Source organism: Aquarana catesbeiana, linkage group LG07 (genome assembly GCF_042186555.1).
Source record: "Aquarana catesbeiana isolate 2022-GZ linkage group LG07, ASM4218655v1, whole genome shotgun sequence".
Lineage (NCBI taxonomy): Eukaryota > Metazoa > Chordata > Amphibia > Anura > Ranidae > Aquarana > Aquarana catesbeiana.
The window spans coordinates 29,582,044-29,597,827 of record NC_133330.1 but is presented as its reverse complement, the minus strand read 5'-3'; the positions used below and the strand labels follow the sequence as shown (position 1 = coordinate 29,597,827).

At 42.9% G+C, this 15,784-nt stretch overlaps 1 protein-coding gene across 1 annotated transcript in view; it reads left to right on the top strand.

The window, feature by feature from the left end:
- Positions 1–15,784, top strand: part of LOC141102837 (renalase-like) — a 91,406-nt gene that overhangs the window by 28,516 nt on the left and 47,106 nt on the right. The window contains exon 2 of the mRNA XM_073591866.1: positions 2,470–2,847. Within this exon, the coding sequence (XP_073447967.1) occupies positions 2,787–2,847 (61 nt within the window). The 5' untranslated portion in view covers positions 2,470–2,786. The remainder of the gene's footprint in view (positions 1–2,469; positions 2,848–15,784) is intronic.

The window sequence follows — 15,784 nt, the reverse complement described above, 5'->3', positions numbered from 1 at the left end:
ATTGGTATTTGAACCAGAACCAGAACAAGGTGGAAGCATCATATTTGGATGATCTATCCCTTTAATACATGTAAAGAGCAGCAGAACCTAGTACTTGCATGCTGATTGTTGCTCTCTGTGCATGGTGACCGCTCTCCGATGAACAAATGACATCTGCACTGGCTTTAGACAGCATCTGGTGACATTTTTCTCTCTGTGACATCACTGTGCAGGTGTTTGGGGCTTGGTCGTCTGTTTGGTCTGATACGCTCCTCTGGCTTTTAAAACTCTCGCTGTCATTTTTCTGTTTGAAGACAGCAAGAGAATGTTTATTTAGTGTTCAGTTTATGTTTTTTCGGGAACGTTTCCTTCTGATAAGATTCCAGTATGTAAACAGAGCTGAGCAAACCACTACGCACAGCGCAAGCCGCGGCTGATAATCTGGAGCGACAAAACATTTTACATGTCATAATGAAAGGATTTTCTGGTGCGCAAAGGCCAGTGGAGGGAAGAGGAACGCGGCAACCGATCAGAATCCCCCTCTTCTAACAGATGATCCACAAACCAACAGAAGATCCAAAATGATTACCCACATTTATCTCAAACCAGAGGCGTAACTAAAACCTTCAGGGCCCCAGTGCAAGAAACCATGAAGGGACCCTTTATTATGGTCCCGCAGCGGGCCACCTTCCTGCCGTCTTGGGGTCCCCTCACGATGGTGGAACGCCAGAACCCAGTCGCAAGTGCGACCTTTGTGACCACGGTAGTTCTGCCACTGCTGTCAGTCGTTCATTTAATTCTTTTTTTATGACTTTTTATATTTTTTTACCATTATATTATTTCTTTTTTTTTTTTACAATTTTTCTTTTTATACATTTTTACATATTTTTTTAGGTTGGGAGGTTTTGGCGAGATATCAGGGATCTAGACAGACCCCTGATGTCTCACTGAGACAGAGATAAGGACTGAGGACAGAATCATCAGTCCCTTTCTCTGCAACGTCAACCGCACAGAATGCATGAACAGGAATAGCTCTGTACAGAGCTTCCCATTCATTCATAAACTGAGGCAAAGCAAACATAGTTTACTATGCCCCAGCTATGAATGAATACCAATCACAGACTCTATTCATTAACCTCTAAGCGCCAGCGCCTCCTGGCCCTTTAAGAGGTTTATGATGCCGGGAAGCAGAGCTTAAGACCACGTGAACGCCGTGATTGGCTGCCATGGTGGTCACGTGATCCGAAAACGCTCCTTGCAATCGGGAGCTTTCGGGTAAACAACGGTAACTGTGCCGTAAGCGTGCAGCACGCAACCTCTCGACACATGTCTATGGGTAGCAATTCACAGAAATATGCGGCCTCTCGACGCTAAGGACCATATTTGCATATGGCTGGCACCAAGGGGTTAAGACAAGAAAGAGGCTGGTAAATGACACATTTACCGGCTCTTTCCCCGCTCTCCATCCTGACACATCCCCTGCAGCAGCTGGCAGGAGGTGGGAGGGGGAAACCCAGGAGCGCTGTGGGAGGGGGGGCAGGGAAAGACACAGGAGCCCAGACCAGCAGGACAGCAATAAGGAGGCAACGGGAGCAGCATGTGGAGGAGCTGATGCCCCCCATTTCCCTACTGCAGCCGCTGAATGCCATGCGGGAAGGAGAGGCGGAGAAGCGGGCATTCAGCAGCAGGGATCAGTTCCCCTATATGCCGTGTGTGACTTTCCGTGGGTTGGTGTGGGCCCATACTGCTTTGACCGATCACCACTTGGAAACTACCCCGCCTATATGTTTTTAATCGACTCTGGTCATGCACGATATTTCAATTTGAAGATGTCTTCACCCCCCTGAGGAAGATCAGAACAATATACAATCGAAACGCGTTGGGGCTCTTCTCTGATTTAGTGTTAAGAAACTCTTTTTTGCTATTTGTAATATTGACATCTCATGTTTGGATACCATGCATATCAGAGCTCATGCAGTTTTTAATTCATGTGTTTTTTTCATATATTTGTACGTAAAAAAAAAAACTTTTTTTGATATATTCTATTCAGTCTAATTTTTTTCTAGCTTCCCATAGGCCCTTGGGAGCAATTTTTCAAATGAATCATATTTTGGGCTAGCAGCACTTTCTCTCCACCCAGGTGGGTGGGTTTCACTTGATTACAACTTCCTAAGATCCTTAGCTCCATCTAGTGGCCATAATGTGGTACATTCCTGATTGAGGTATTTCAGGAAAATACCACATTATGGCCACTAGATGGAGTTACCGATCATAGGAAATAGACACATTGGACACATTACAGGGATTAATCGCAATTAATGTGCTAATGCTGAGAAATGTGTTCAGCAAATGTATTTATAAACATATAAATAGACCCTTTAGTTTGCTCTGTGCACATCATAAACAATTGGGATACTTTTCTTTTTCTTTTCTTTTTTTTTTTAAGAGATTCCATTTTCAAATTTTTTTCATCCTTTTTTCCCATCTCAGTGCTGCTGATCATCTTCAGTCTCTTTAGCTGTTTCCTAGATGTCTAGATGCACCCGATCCAGCATCAGCTGCACATCATTTGTCTGGACCAATGGTGGACTTACATGGAATTCAAATGACTCAAATTGTTCAAACATTGTGTGAGTATTCTGGAAACTTTTAATAAACATTTAAGTGCTTTTACATACTACACCATGAGGCGTTTTTTGTTCTCCTTCAGACACACATGTATGGTGATCAGACCTGTGGAGAGACACTCCTAGAGGGGATATCAAGATTCAACCATAATCCTTGTGCAGTCCTTTGAGAACTTGACCATGCCAGGTGGATTATTGAGCGCTGCTAGACCACTTATAGCTTGGTGGTCCATTTCTGAGGGTAAGAGGCCCAATGTTCTGTGGTGTTGGTGGAGGATCTTTTTTTTTTACCACTTATAGAAGAACTCTTGATGTTCACCTAGGGTGCTCTCCTTGGATCTATATGAATTGCTTTGATGGACTTTTATATATTTAATAAGCACTGCATTTTATTTTAAAATAAGGGTGGACTATTCCTATGCTTTGTCAGGGGTGTATGAGACAGGGTGATAACATGGGAGTATATATACTTCACCCCTTAACTGGAAGTGCCTGAACTGGGACCTTCATGGCAGGATCGTTAGGTATTATTTTTCATCAAAAGTTTGAAAAAGACTTTTGAAATCACATTTACTTTTTGAAGCTTATATGGGATTTTAGTGGTTGGGTTTACATCTAGTCTAAAGAGCAAAAGGCGTAAGAACAATGGTGGTGATCTCTTCCCTTCCCCTTCTCGGGTAATTTGACTGATCTCAACCAGAGACTGAGAAGATCACTAGTAGGGTCAAGACTGGGAAAGAACATTCTTGCAACGTGCTCTACAAACCATGAAACAGAACATGAATGCCATAGTTTATATGAAGAAACTCACCAGTGCCAGGGATACTGAGGTCTGATGAGGTTGGATGTGGTGGTCAAGGCCAAATGTAACTAACTATATTATATCAGGGTCAAGAGAAACATCTGCATTAAAGATGTACGCAAGTATCAGTGTGGCCCTCTAAGGACTGCTTTTTTTTTTTTATTTCTTTTTATTTCCGAGTCGTTTTATATATTAGTAGATTGCAGTCACCCTCTCAAGGCAGCAGTTGGCTATCAGAGGCCCAGAAGAAGACCTTCTCCTGATCTAGCAGTTGGATTGAGAAATGACTGTGTGTAGGCTCTCAAGACATCAACAGGTCAAACTTTTTCAATGAATGAGTTAAGCCAGGCCTTAGATGGATTTGGCTGATTCAGCAGGAACCAGCCGAGTTTTGGCTGGTTCAGCAATTTTGATCCATCTATGAGCAGACTGGTTGTACTGAAGTTGGCACAGCGCCTACAGCTGCCAGCAGTAATCATTGTATTCTGATGGCAGAGCCAGATTTAGACCATGGGGGGCCCAGGCACTTCAGGTTCGAGGGGCCTCTTATACACAGAGTTGGTGTACATTCTCAATGACAATCACACATTTTTAAAATGCGCGACACCACGTCATTCTGAGGCCACACATGCACCCTATGTGTGGTTTGCTTGACCCGCCAAAATGTATTTTTGAAAAACGATACAATAAACCAGTCCGGAGTTTTACAGGTGATGGCCGGCAAAATAATGTATTCCCAAGATACATAAAATAAAAGAAAGTACATTTTTTTATTATACATTTTATAGTATTTTATTATTATTTATTTTATTTTATATATAATTTTTCTATATTGTTTTATTTAATTTTTGTATGGGGGGGGGGGGGCTCTATACAAAATTGCCCCTTTTGCCCCCTTATAAATCTGGTCTGGGCTGTCAGAATACAATAGTGCAGGGGGAAGGATTCCCCCCATCAACGCTGACTGTGTTAATGAGGGAATCAAGCAATTTTCTTTCCTTCAACCTGTGCTTAAAGAAAAGAAAATTGCATAATGTATGGCCAGCCTTGGGCGGGTGTCCCCAAGTTGATCACTATTCATAGGCATGCGCAGCATATTGCATTAGGGTGTGCACCCCAAAGCTCAAACACACACGCCTTTCTCTGGAGCCTCAGCTGCACTGGACAGTGAAAGAATGGGAAGTGCTCAGTGCTGAGTGGCTTCTTGTTCATTCACAAACGGAAGCATAGTAAACACCGTCAATTGTGGATGAGCACAGTGAGCGAGTGTGTTCACTGTGTTCATTTAGACATGACATATTTATTAGCCCCTTCCCCCACTCTCCATCCTGAAACATCCCCTGCAACAGCTAGGGGGAAAGGAGGGAAGCCAGCAGCACTGTAGGGGGGGCAACATGCAACACGGGGGAAGCCTGTGCAATAGGGGGAATTGGCATTGCGCGTAGTGATTAGGGTGTGCCCAGGCACACCTGGCACACCCCCTGCGCACACCTATGTCACTATTGACATTACCTTTACCCTCCTTCATATACATGAACATGCTCTCTCACCCAATGAGAAACCAATGAGCTTCTAACCCCAGCTTGTTCAATTAAGCTTTGGTAATAAAACCTGGAAGCTCGTTGGTTTCTATGCAGAAGTGAGCCTCATTTTGCACTTTCCAGTTTTAGTAAATAAACCCCATTGTGTACTTAAAAGTGGGGTATTCCTGTATAAAACAAGTGTCACTTAGTGCCAAGTCTAGCTATCCTCCTGGAAAAAGTCACGTGATTGTGACGAAATGCGTTGGACCGGGGCCTAGTGAGGTCAGCACGCCTAACCAGAACGTCCTGTATGTGGGCTGCTGTTACCAGTATCCAAGCGATCCTATGCCTGTGTACATACTTATATATATATATATTGTTATACTGCAGTGTAACATTTTCTTTATATTGTGTTTATATAGTGTTTTATTGGTTTGGTAGAGGGGAGCGTTTTACAATTTTTTAGCTATTTTTATCACTTTTGAACACGTATTGGGTATATAGCAGCAGACCCTTAAACACATTTGTAGTTTATATTTACACATAGTAGGGCAGGGGACTAAAATTTATATTCATTAAAGTGTATTTTTACCAAACCAAATAGCTTTTGAAAAACCATTGCGCAAATAGCGCATGAGAAAAAAATTCCAACGATTGCCATTTTATTCTCTAGCATCTCTGCTAAAAATATATATCTTTATATACACTTATATATAACGTTTGGGGGTTCTAAGCTATTTTCTAGCAAAAAATACACATTTTTACAAAAAGTGTCTTAAAGTGGCCTGGTCTTAAAGTGACGTGTACCAAAGTGAATGAGGTGAAGTTGAGTTTATTTCAATCAACCAATCATGAAGAAGAAAATATCTCAATTCTTTTTTAATTTCTCATAATTTGCACATAATTGGGAATTCAAAGCCAACACAGGCTCACCTTATTGACAGCCTCTACGTCTTTGGCAAATCAGCCCCATGCTGTCGTGAAAAAGTTTGAATGTTGTTTGTAGAGCCGGGCTATGTGATGAATGTCTGTGCCGTGAGCCAATAAAAACAATCCGTGCAGAATTTGGTACATTTTACGCTTGTAACTTCCTATATGTGTGTTCTATGAGATAACCGGAATACTTCGACATTTGTCCCCATTTATGGAACCATTCTGTGATGTCATATCTAATTATATTCGGGGGGGGGGGGGGATTTGTCCTCCCCAGAAGCCAGCAAAAGCTTCTCATGCTTCCTGTTTGGATGAAATGGACACATTTGACGTGTCTGTACTTTTTCCATCAAGTCTGAGAATGGAAAAGTCTGCGCATAGACCTACTGTACATGTCCTATTGGGGTTTGATTTGTAAAGAGTAGAGACTTCTCACAAACCTAAAGTGTACTTTAAAGGGAAATTCCATATTAGTGGAAAATAGCAAAAAAAAAAAGTATTAATAATACACTGTATATAATATACAGTATATTAATATATATAATAATACATTATATATATATATACACACACACACTATATTACCAATAGTATTGGGACGCCTGCCTTTACACGCACATGAACTTTAATGACATCCCAGTCTTAGTCCGTAGGGTTCAATATTGAGTTGGCCCACCCTTTGCAGCTATAACACCGATCCGGCCCCTTACTCGGATCGGTGATCACCTGAGTCTCAGTGACTCGGTGATCACAGCGCGCTTGGCGCGCACCCTGCAGGGCGCGTGCACGGGGAGGCCGTCATATGACGGCCTCCCGGAAATTCAGGTCCACGCTGTGGCCATCATTCGGCCATAGAGCGGATGTCAAGTGGTTAAACAAACTCAATAAACAGAAATAAAAAAAAAAATTGCATGCGTTTAATTATTCACATTACGCATAATATATAAGCTCCTGAAGAAGCGCAATGAGCGCGCAACATGTAGAGCGAAGTGTTTCCATTTAAACATCACTACACCGTCTACTTGTTCTTTGAACCATACTCGTGGATTCATAAAATATACGGAACGACATATACTCATTTCCCTGTCTCCATATAGTTATCATTGGTTCTGTACAGTAGCGGTATTGTATATGATGTATTACACTATGAATGTGGGTTTTTAGAGATCATGAATTTTTTAGGTGTTTATATTTAAATAAAATTAATTTTCTATAAATATTTGTTGACTGTGCCTAAAAAGTCCAAGCCCTACTCTCCTTTGCTATTCAAAATTTCTAGGACGTGGCACTTAAGCCACAGTACCACCCTGTGGCTTGATACAAATAAGAATTTCATCAGATAGAACACTGGCTGCAAAAAGGCTGTAGGGGGATCAGAAGCATTGAGATGTTACAAAGGTGAAAACAATATTTTATTTAAAACAAACTTTTTTTTTTTTTTTTTAATGGCAGTTGTTTATGATACATGGTGTTTTAGCAAATTAATGTCATTGAGTTAGGGTTCTCATCTACTTTAATGCGGCTCCACGTCACATGCTACGCACTGCACTCCAGCAGCTTTCGTTCTTGGAAATGCCATGAACTAAGTGCTGTGTTTGCTAATTGTGTGCAGCCTGTGCTCATGTATATGCATGGAGCGAACCCGCCACATGAAAGTGTACAGCGGGACAAGGGGAATCACAAGGAACCACTGACTTTCTGAAGTTCCTTTCATCTCCCAGAAGTCAGCTTCTCGCTGCTGAACAAAGACCCGAAAGAAGTCTGGGAGAGGCTGGTCACCGCGGCTGCCCTTCCACTCATTCACCAGGGCCGGCCTGCAAAGAGGTCCTTATGAGCCCAGAGAATGGCTGACATTTTCCTAGTCAGCTGACCTCGACCCACGATACGACAAATGCTTTCCCTGCAAGAATAGATGTATATACACTATATTGTCAAAAGTCTTGGGACGCCTGCCTTTACACGCACATGAACTTTAATGGCATCCCAGTCTTAGTCCGTAGGGTTCAATATTGAGTTGGCCCACCCTTTGCGGCTATAACAGCTTCAACTCTTCTGGGAAGGCCGTCCACAAGGTTTAGGAGTGTGTCCAGGGACGGACTGAACATTGAGCCACTCGGGCACTGCCCGAGGGCCCTGGGCCACTAGGGGGCCCCATCAGGGTTGCCAGCCTCAGTAAAACCAGGGACAGTATGTATAAATCTGTGTTTTTCTTACATCTGTCTGTGTATACTGTGTGTACATGTATGTGCATACTGTGTGATTGTATACTGTGTGGCCCCATAATCTCTGATTGCCTGGGGGCCCCATAATCTCCTATTGCCCGGGGGCCCCATGAGTTATCAATCCGCCCCTGAGTGTGTCTATGGGAATGTTTGATCATTCTTCCAGAAGCGCATTTGTGAGGTCAGGCACTGATTTTGGACGAGAAGGACTGTCTCGCAGTCTCCGCTCTAATTCATCCCAAAGGTGTTCTATCAGGTTGAGGTCAGGACTCTGTGCAGGCCAGTCAAGTTCCCCCACCCCAACCTTGCTCATCCATGTCTTTATGAACCTTGCTTGGGTTTTTAAAGATCATGCATTTGCATTTTTTATGTGTTTATATTTAAACAAAATTATTTTTGTATAAATATTTGTTGACTGTGCCTAAAAAGTCAAAGCCCTACTCTCCTTTGCTATTCATTGTTCTATCTGGTTTAGGTCAGGACTCTGTGCAGGGCAGTCAAGTTCCTCCACCCCAAACTCGCTCGTCCATGTCTTTATGGATCTTGCTTTGTACACTGGTCCAAATCATTTGGTGGAGGGAGGATTAGGGTTTGGGGTTGTGTTTCAGGGGTTGGGCTTGGCCCCTTAGTTCAAGTGAAGGGAACTCTTAACCTCCCTGGCGGTATGAATTATTTCTGATTTTAGGTGCTGAAAGCGGTACAATTATTTTGCACAGAAATTTGGCGTTTTATATTGTAGGCCTGTAATTCTTAGGAATAGTTCACTTGAATCTGTCCCAAACAAGAGTCTAGTAGACATCCCGGGTATGATAAAGTTTGAAAAACGAAATAAAAAATTATAATATAATAAATAACTATAAATAATTATAACAAATAATAATATAATAATAATAAAAATTATTCAATAATGTAATCAAATCAAAAACACTGAAATTTGCTCAGTTGCAGAATTTTAGCTTTTGTTACTTTTAGTGTTTGATGACGGATCTCCTCACAAATCACTATCGCTCAATTCTGCGAGTGATTCTAATTTATTAATGCTTTTTTCTAGCTGGTCTAAAACCACTTTTGATGTAAAGAGACAGTTTTGGTTGCTATGGACAATCTCCAGTTTCCTGGCAGAAAGAACAGTTTTATATATATAAAACTGCATGCAGGACACTGGGCAGACCACTAGGGACAAAGGGGATGTGTAGTTATTTGATACAGTTACTGTAATCTGTAAGATTACAGTATGCTGTATCTATACTGTGTGTTTCACTTTTGAATTTACCGCCGAACTCCGTCCCCGTGCGTCGCAACGCTCTCAGGGAACGGAGCTCGGCACTGTGAATCGAGCGAGACACAGCGGCTCGCCGATCACAGCGGGGAGACATCGCAGGAACCAGGGGACAAGGTAAGTATGCTCTTCCTGGATCCTGCGATGCAAGCCCGAGTCTGGCTCGGGGATACCGCTTTTGGTATGAAAAATCCAACCCGAGCCAGACTCGGGAATACCGCCAGGGGGGGTTAACCCAAACTCGCTCATTCATGTCTTTATGGACCCTGCTTTGTACACTGGTGCGCAGTCATGTTGGAACAGGAAGGGGCCATCCTCAAACTGTTCCCACAAAGTTGGGAAGCATGAAATTGTCCAAAATGTCTTGTTATGCTGACGCCTTAAGAGTTCCCTTCACTGGAACTAAGGGACCAAGCCCCAACCCCTGAAAAAACAACCCCGACACCATAATCCCCCCCTCCACCAAATGATTTGATCCAGTGCACAAAGCAACGTCTATAAAGACATGGGTGAGCGCGTTTGGGGTGGAGGAACTTGACTGGACTGCACAGAGTCCTGACCTCAACCTGATAGACAACCTTTGAGATGAATTAGAGCGGAGACTGTGAGCCAGGCCTTCTCGTCCAAAATCAGTGCCTGACCTCACAAAATGTGCTTCTGGAAGAATGGTCAAGCATTCCCATAGACACACTCCTAAACCTTGTGGACAGCCTTTCCATAAGAGTTGAAGCTGTTATAGCTGCAAAGGGTGGGCCAACTCAATATTGAACCCTATGGACTAAGACTGGGATGCCATTTAAAGTTCATGTGCATGTGAGGCTGGGTTCACACTATTGCGAATTGGATGTGGGTTTTCCACGCATCCAATTCACATGTCAGGAGATTGTGACAGGGCTCTCTATGGAGCCGGTTCACACATCTCCACAGAGGCACCAGTGCGAATTGCACAGGAGCCCTGTGCATCCTCTGGCCTGGTTCAGGTCCGAATTCAGCCAAAAATTTGGGTTGAAATCGGACCAGAAAACGTGAAAGGGGGACATATCAGACCCCTGCTGTGAGCAGTGTGAACCCAGCCTAAAGGCAGGCGTCCCAATACTTTTAGCAATATAAAGTATTAAGCAGTACATTGCTGCGCAGAACGCTTAAAGCACCGAAAAAACAAGTCTGGTTCCTTTCCAGATAACACCAAGGCACGACAATGCAGAATGACAAAAATGTACCAATTTGACCTTTCTTAAGTTGTTTAAAGTGGACCTGTACCCACTATTATTAATATTATTATACACGATTTATATAGCGCCAACAGTTTACGCAGTGCTTTACAATGTAGAGGGGGGACAGTACAATTACAATACAGTACAATACAGAAGGGACAGGAGGGCCCGGCTCGTAGAGCTTACATTCTAAAGGGAGGGGGTGGTACAAAAGGTAATAGATGCGGGGAATGATTAGATGGGGGTGGCTCGGGGACAGTTGTTAGGTGGGTGTGGGAACACCCACCTAACTAGGAATAAATAAAAAACTAGGAACACCCACCCACTAGGAATAAATAAAAGTTTTGAAAAAATCAGGGTGTGTAGGTGAAATTTTGGCATAATGCAGACAATTGTTTTTAAGGTACATGTAGTACATAAGGTCTTAAAGTGCACCTAAGTCCATACTATGGAGTATTCACATATTCTGAACAAGCCTTTACTGACCCCCGTAGCTGCAGGCACTGTGAAGTAATTTATCCTCAAAGATTACAACAAACACTCTGGTTTCGGTTGGTTTCTAAGGGCTCATTGATACCACACTGTGAATGTTACTGTGCGCACAATGCCCAAGCACTGATGTGCATTGTGAATGATCGTGCGCGTAAAAGCATTTTTGGAACAGATCGCAGTGCTTGCTTTTTTTCCCTATGAACCGCAGTCCTTCATAATGCATTACAGCACGACAGAACACGCTGAACAACCCTGGGTGTGAAATACTTTAAGTATTCCCCTATGCTATATTCTTTTATTTATTCACATATCTCAATTTTCTGTTCACACTAATGTACCCTGAGATGGAGCTGCAAGCCCTTAATAGTAGTTATTACTAGGGGTTCCACAAGATCCAAAAATTATTTGAAGGGTTCCGTAATGTTAAAAAGGTTGAGAAAGATTGATGTAAAATATTCAGCACTGATTCTTCAAGTTGTATACCATGAGCCAGTGCTTGGTGAGTCAGGAACACAAGCCATAGTGCATACAAGGGTTTCAATGTTGGCCGTAGTACATACAAGGTATCCCTATTGGCTGTAGTATATACAAGGGTTCCATGTTGACCATAGTACTGCACATACAAGGGCTCCATGTTGGCTGTAGTAGACACATGGGCTCCACGTTGGCTGTAGTACATACAAAAGCTCCATGCTGGCTGTAGTACATGCAAAAACTTCATGTTTGCTGTAGTAGATACAAGAGCTCCATGTTGGCTGTAGTACATTCAAGAGCTACATGGTGGCTGTGGTACATACAAGAGCTCCATGTTGGCTATAGTACTGCACATACAAGGTCTCCATGTTGGCTGTAGTAGATACAATGGCTCCATGTTGGCTGTAGTAGATACAAGGGCTCCCTGTTGGCCATAGTACATACAAGGGTTTCATGTTGGCTGTAGTACATACAAGGGCTCCATGTTGGCTATAGTACTGCACATACAACGGCTCCATGTAGGCTGTAGTAGATACAAGGGCTCTGTGTTAACTATAGTACATACAAGGGCTCCATGTTGGCTGTAGTACATACAAAAGCTCCATGCTGGCTGTAGTACATACAAAAGCTCCATGTTGGCTGTAGTACATACAAAAGCTCCATGCTGGCTGTAGTACATGCAAAAACTTCATGTTGGCTGTAGTAGATACAAGAGCTCCATGTTGGCTGTAGTACATTCAAGAGCTACATGGTGGCTGTGGTACATACAAGAGCACCATGTTGGCTATAGTACTGCACATACAAGGGCTCCATGTTGGCTGTAGTAGATACAATGGCTCCATGTTGGCTGTAGTACATACAAGGGCTCCATGTTGGCTATAGTACTGCAGATACAACGGCTCCATGTAGGCTGTAGTAGATACAAGGGCTCTGTGTTAACTATAGTACATACAAGGGCTCCATGTTGGCTGTAGTACATACAAAAGCTCCATGCTGGCTGTAGTACATGCAAAAGCTTCATGTTGGCCGTAGTATATACAAGAGCTTCATGTTGGCCATAGTACATTCAAGAGCACCATGGTGGCTGTGGTACATACAAGAGCTCCATGTTGGCTGAAGTACTGCACATACAAGGGCTCCATGTTTGGCTTTAGTAGATACAACAGCTCCATGTTGGCCATAGTAGATACAAGGGCTCCCTGTTTGCTATAGTACATGCAAGGGCTCCATGTTGGCTGTAGTACATAACAGGTCTCTGTGTTTTTTGTGGTACATAGAAGAGCTCCAAGTTGGCCATAGTACATACAAGGATCCATGTTGGCTGTAATACATACAAGGGCTTCATGTTGGGTGCAGTACATACAAAGGATCCATGTTGGCCATAGTAAATGCAAGGGATCCATGTGGGCTGTAGTATATACAAGGGCTCCATGTTAGCCGTAGTATATACAAGAGCTCCATGTTGGCCATAGTACATGCAAGAACTTCATGTTGGCTGTAGTTGATACAATACTGTAGCTCCATGTTGGCTGTAGTACATACAAGGGCTTACTGTCGGCCGCAGTACATACAAAAGCTCCATGTCGGTCGTAGTTCATGCAAGAACTTTATGTTGGCCTTAGTAGATACAATACGATAGCTGTAGTACACCCAAGAGCTCCATGTTTGCTGTGGTACATACAAGAGCTCTATGCTGGCTGAAAGGCATACAAGAGTTCAATGTTGGCCTTGGTACATACAAGGCTTTCCTCAGCAAGTTGTGCTTTTAAAATAAAATTACATTCCGGGAAAAGTAATTCTGCCTTAAAATGTTTAATTTGAATCTTGATCCTTATTACCGACCCCTTAAAAACCCTTTTTCAGTAAATAGAACGACACAGCGGCTTATTTTTAAACAACATGGACAGACGTATGTGGCGTCCCCCTCCTTCGTCCAACTTGATTGATGGAGCTTATGATAGAATAGCCGTGTTATGAAAGCCTTCCAGCACCCTTCATTTAGTAATCCAATCCCCCCCCCCCCCCATTCTTGTCATGTTCGAAAGTGACGTGTTTGGCTTGGCGTGATACAAGACCTGGAGAGATGCTTGTAGGTAGGAACCGCGTGTGTTTAACCTGGCTGCAAAATCTGTTTTCTCCTTTCATCAAATTAGTCCAGCTGTGCTATATAAAATGCTGCCCGGGTTTCTTTTTGGAGACATGACCCCCTCCCGCATAGGAATTAAGAATGTGACAAAATTAACAACAGCAATGTAAATACGTAATATAATAGAAGGTTGTGAGCGGAGGGTTCAGCTTGAGGGTTAACCCTTTCCATCTATTGCAACTGTTCATCAGTTGTTAAAACATATGTAAAACCAATCACTAAAATCTCATATAATCTTTAACCTTAAATTTGATTACAAAAGTAATTTTCAATAATAGTCTAGAGCAGCCATTCTCAACCAGGGTTCCGTGGAACCCCGGGGTTCTTCCAGAGGTTGCTAGGGGTTCCTTGAGCTGTGGCTGATGAACCACCTATTTGATGATGTCTACAGAGTTCAAGGTTCAGCACCACTTGGCAAAGCCAGCAGCATGACACCAAATATATTTTTAGCTGTCTTTAAAGGTGGCATTCTGAACACCACTTTAAGGGGGACATTCTTCTTACTGACCACCAATGTAAAGAGCATTGTTCCTATTGAGCCCCGATGATTTGGTTTTAGGAAGGGTTCCTCAAGACATGAAAATTATTTTTGGGGTTACTCTAGGGTTAAAAGGTTGAGAAAGCCTGGTCTAGAGCTTCCATTAAAATAATCCCTGGTGATTCTGCCATGGAGGCTCCTGCTCTGGCACTTGCTGTTATAGGGTGACAATGCTCAATCTTCCAACTGTCATCCAGAATTCCAATGGCGACTACAAGTGGCTGTTCCAACACACCTTCCGCAGGCAAGGTCCACCGTTATGATCATCAGGAAATCCTCCCTGGGAAATGCCATGCAGCCACCGCTGGGGAGCATGTACACAGGAAGATGCTCCAAAGAGGCTTCAGGGGATCAAAAGCACTAAAATGCAACAAAAGATGAAAAAAAAAGATAAAAACAAGTTTTTTATTTTTTTAAATTGCTATTTTTTTGTGATACACAAATGTCCTTCATTTAGGGTTGGTATCTACTGTAACAACAGGTGCCTAAGGCTGGATTCACACCTATGCATTTTTACTGCTTTTTGCATTTTGCAGATTTGCACTACAGAACGTGTTCTATAGGAAACCATGTTAAATGGACTGTAGTGCAAATCTGCAAAATGCAAAAAGCACTAAAAATGCATAGGTGTGAATCCAGCCTAAAGCCTGGTACACACAATGAGATTATTGTTTTTTTGTTGCATGCTAGTCTCATATCAAAAATGGAGAGAAAGTTACGAAAATTCTCATACGACAGAATAAAAATTTGGAAATGATGTAATGTGTTGTATTGTATTTATATTGTATTTTCGGTGTAAAAGTGTACTGATTAAACAAAAATCATACAATCTGGGATCGTACAAGAAAAATCTTTGTGTTTGTCCCATTGGATAATTTTCAGATGAACTGTTGTGATCGGCTCTCGAAAACTGTGTACTAACTTTCAGATTATCTCACGATTGCTTTGAAAGCGGTATTTTCTTCAACTACCTAGGCCTGATTGCATACAAATTTAAAGTGTTTGGGTTGGACCTCATCATATATGGTTTTGGTAAATCTAAGGCCCCTTTCACACTGGGGCGGGGGTGGCTTCGGCGGTAAAACTGCGCTATTTTTAGGGCTGCTTTACCGTCGTTTTAGCGGCGGTATTCGGCCGCTAGCGGGGGCGGTTTTACCCCCCTGCTAGTGGCCGAGAAAGGGTTAAAACCACCGCAAAGAGCTGCTGCAGCAGCGCTATGCTGGCGGTATAGCCGTGCTGCCCCATTGATTTCAATGGGCAGGAGCGGTGAAGGAGCGGTGTATACACCGCTCCTTCACTGCTCCAAAGACTTTTTTTACCGTCCTGCCAGCGCACCACTCCAGTGTGAAAGCCCTCGGGCTTTCACTTTGGAGACACAGCAGTGGCTTTTTCAGGGCGCTTTGCAGGCGCTATTTTTAGCACTGCAGCGCCTGAAAAGCGCCCCAGTGTGAAAGGGGTCTAAAGGAAAAATGTACAAGAAAATTGTATAATGCATGGCCAGCCTAAGTTTACCTAAGGAATCGATCCAGTCTCCCCTTAAACCTCTGGATAAATA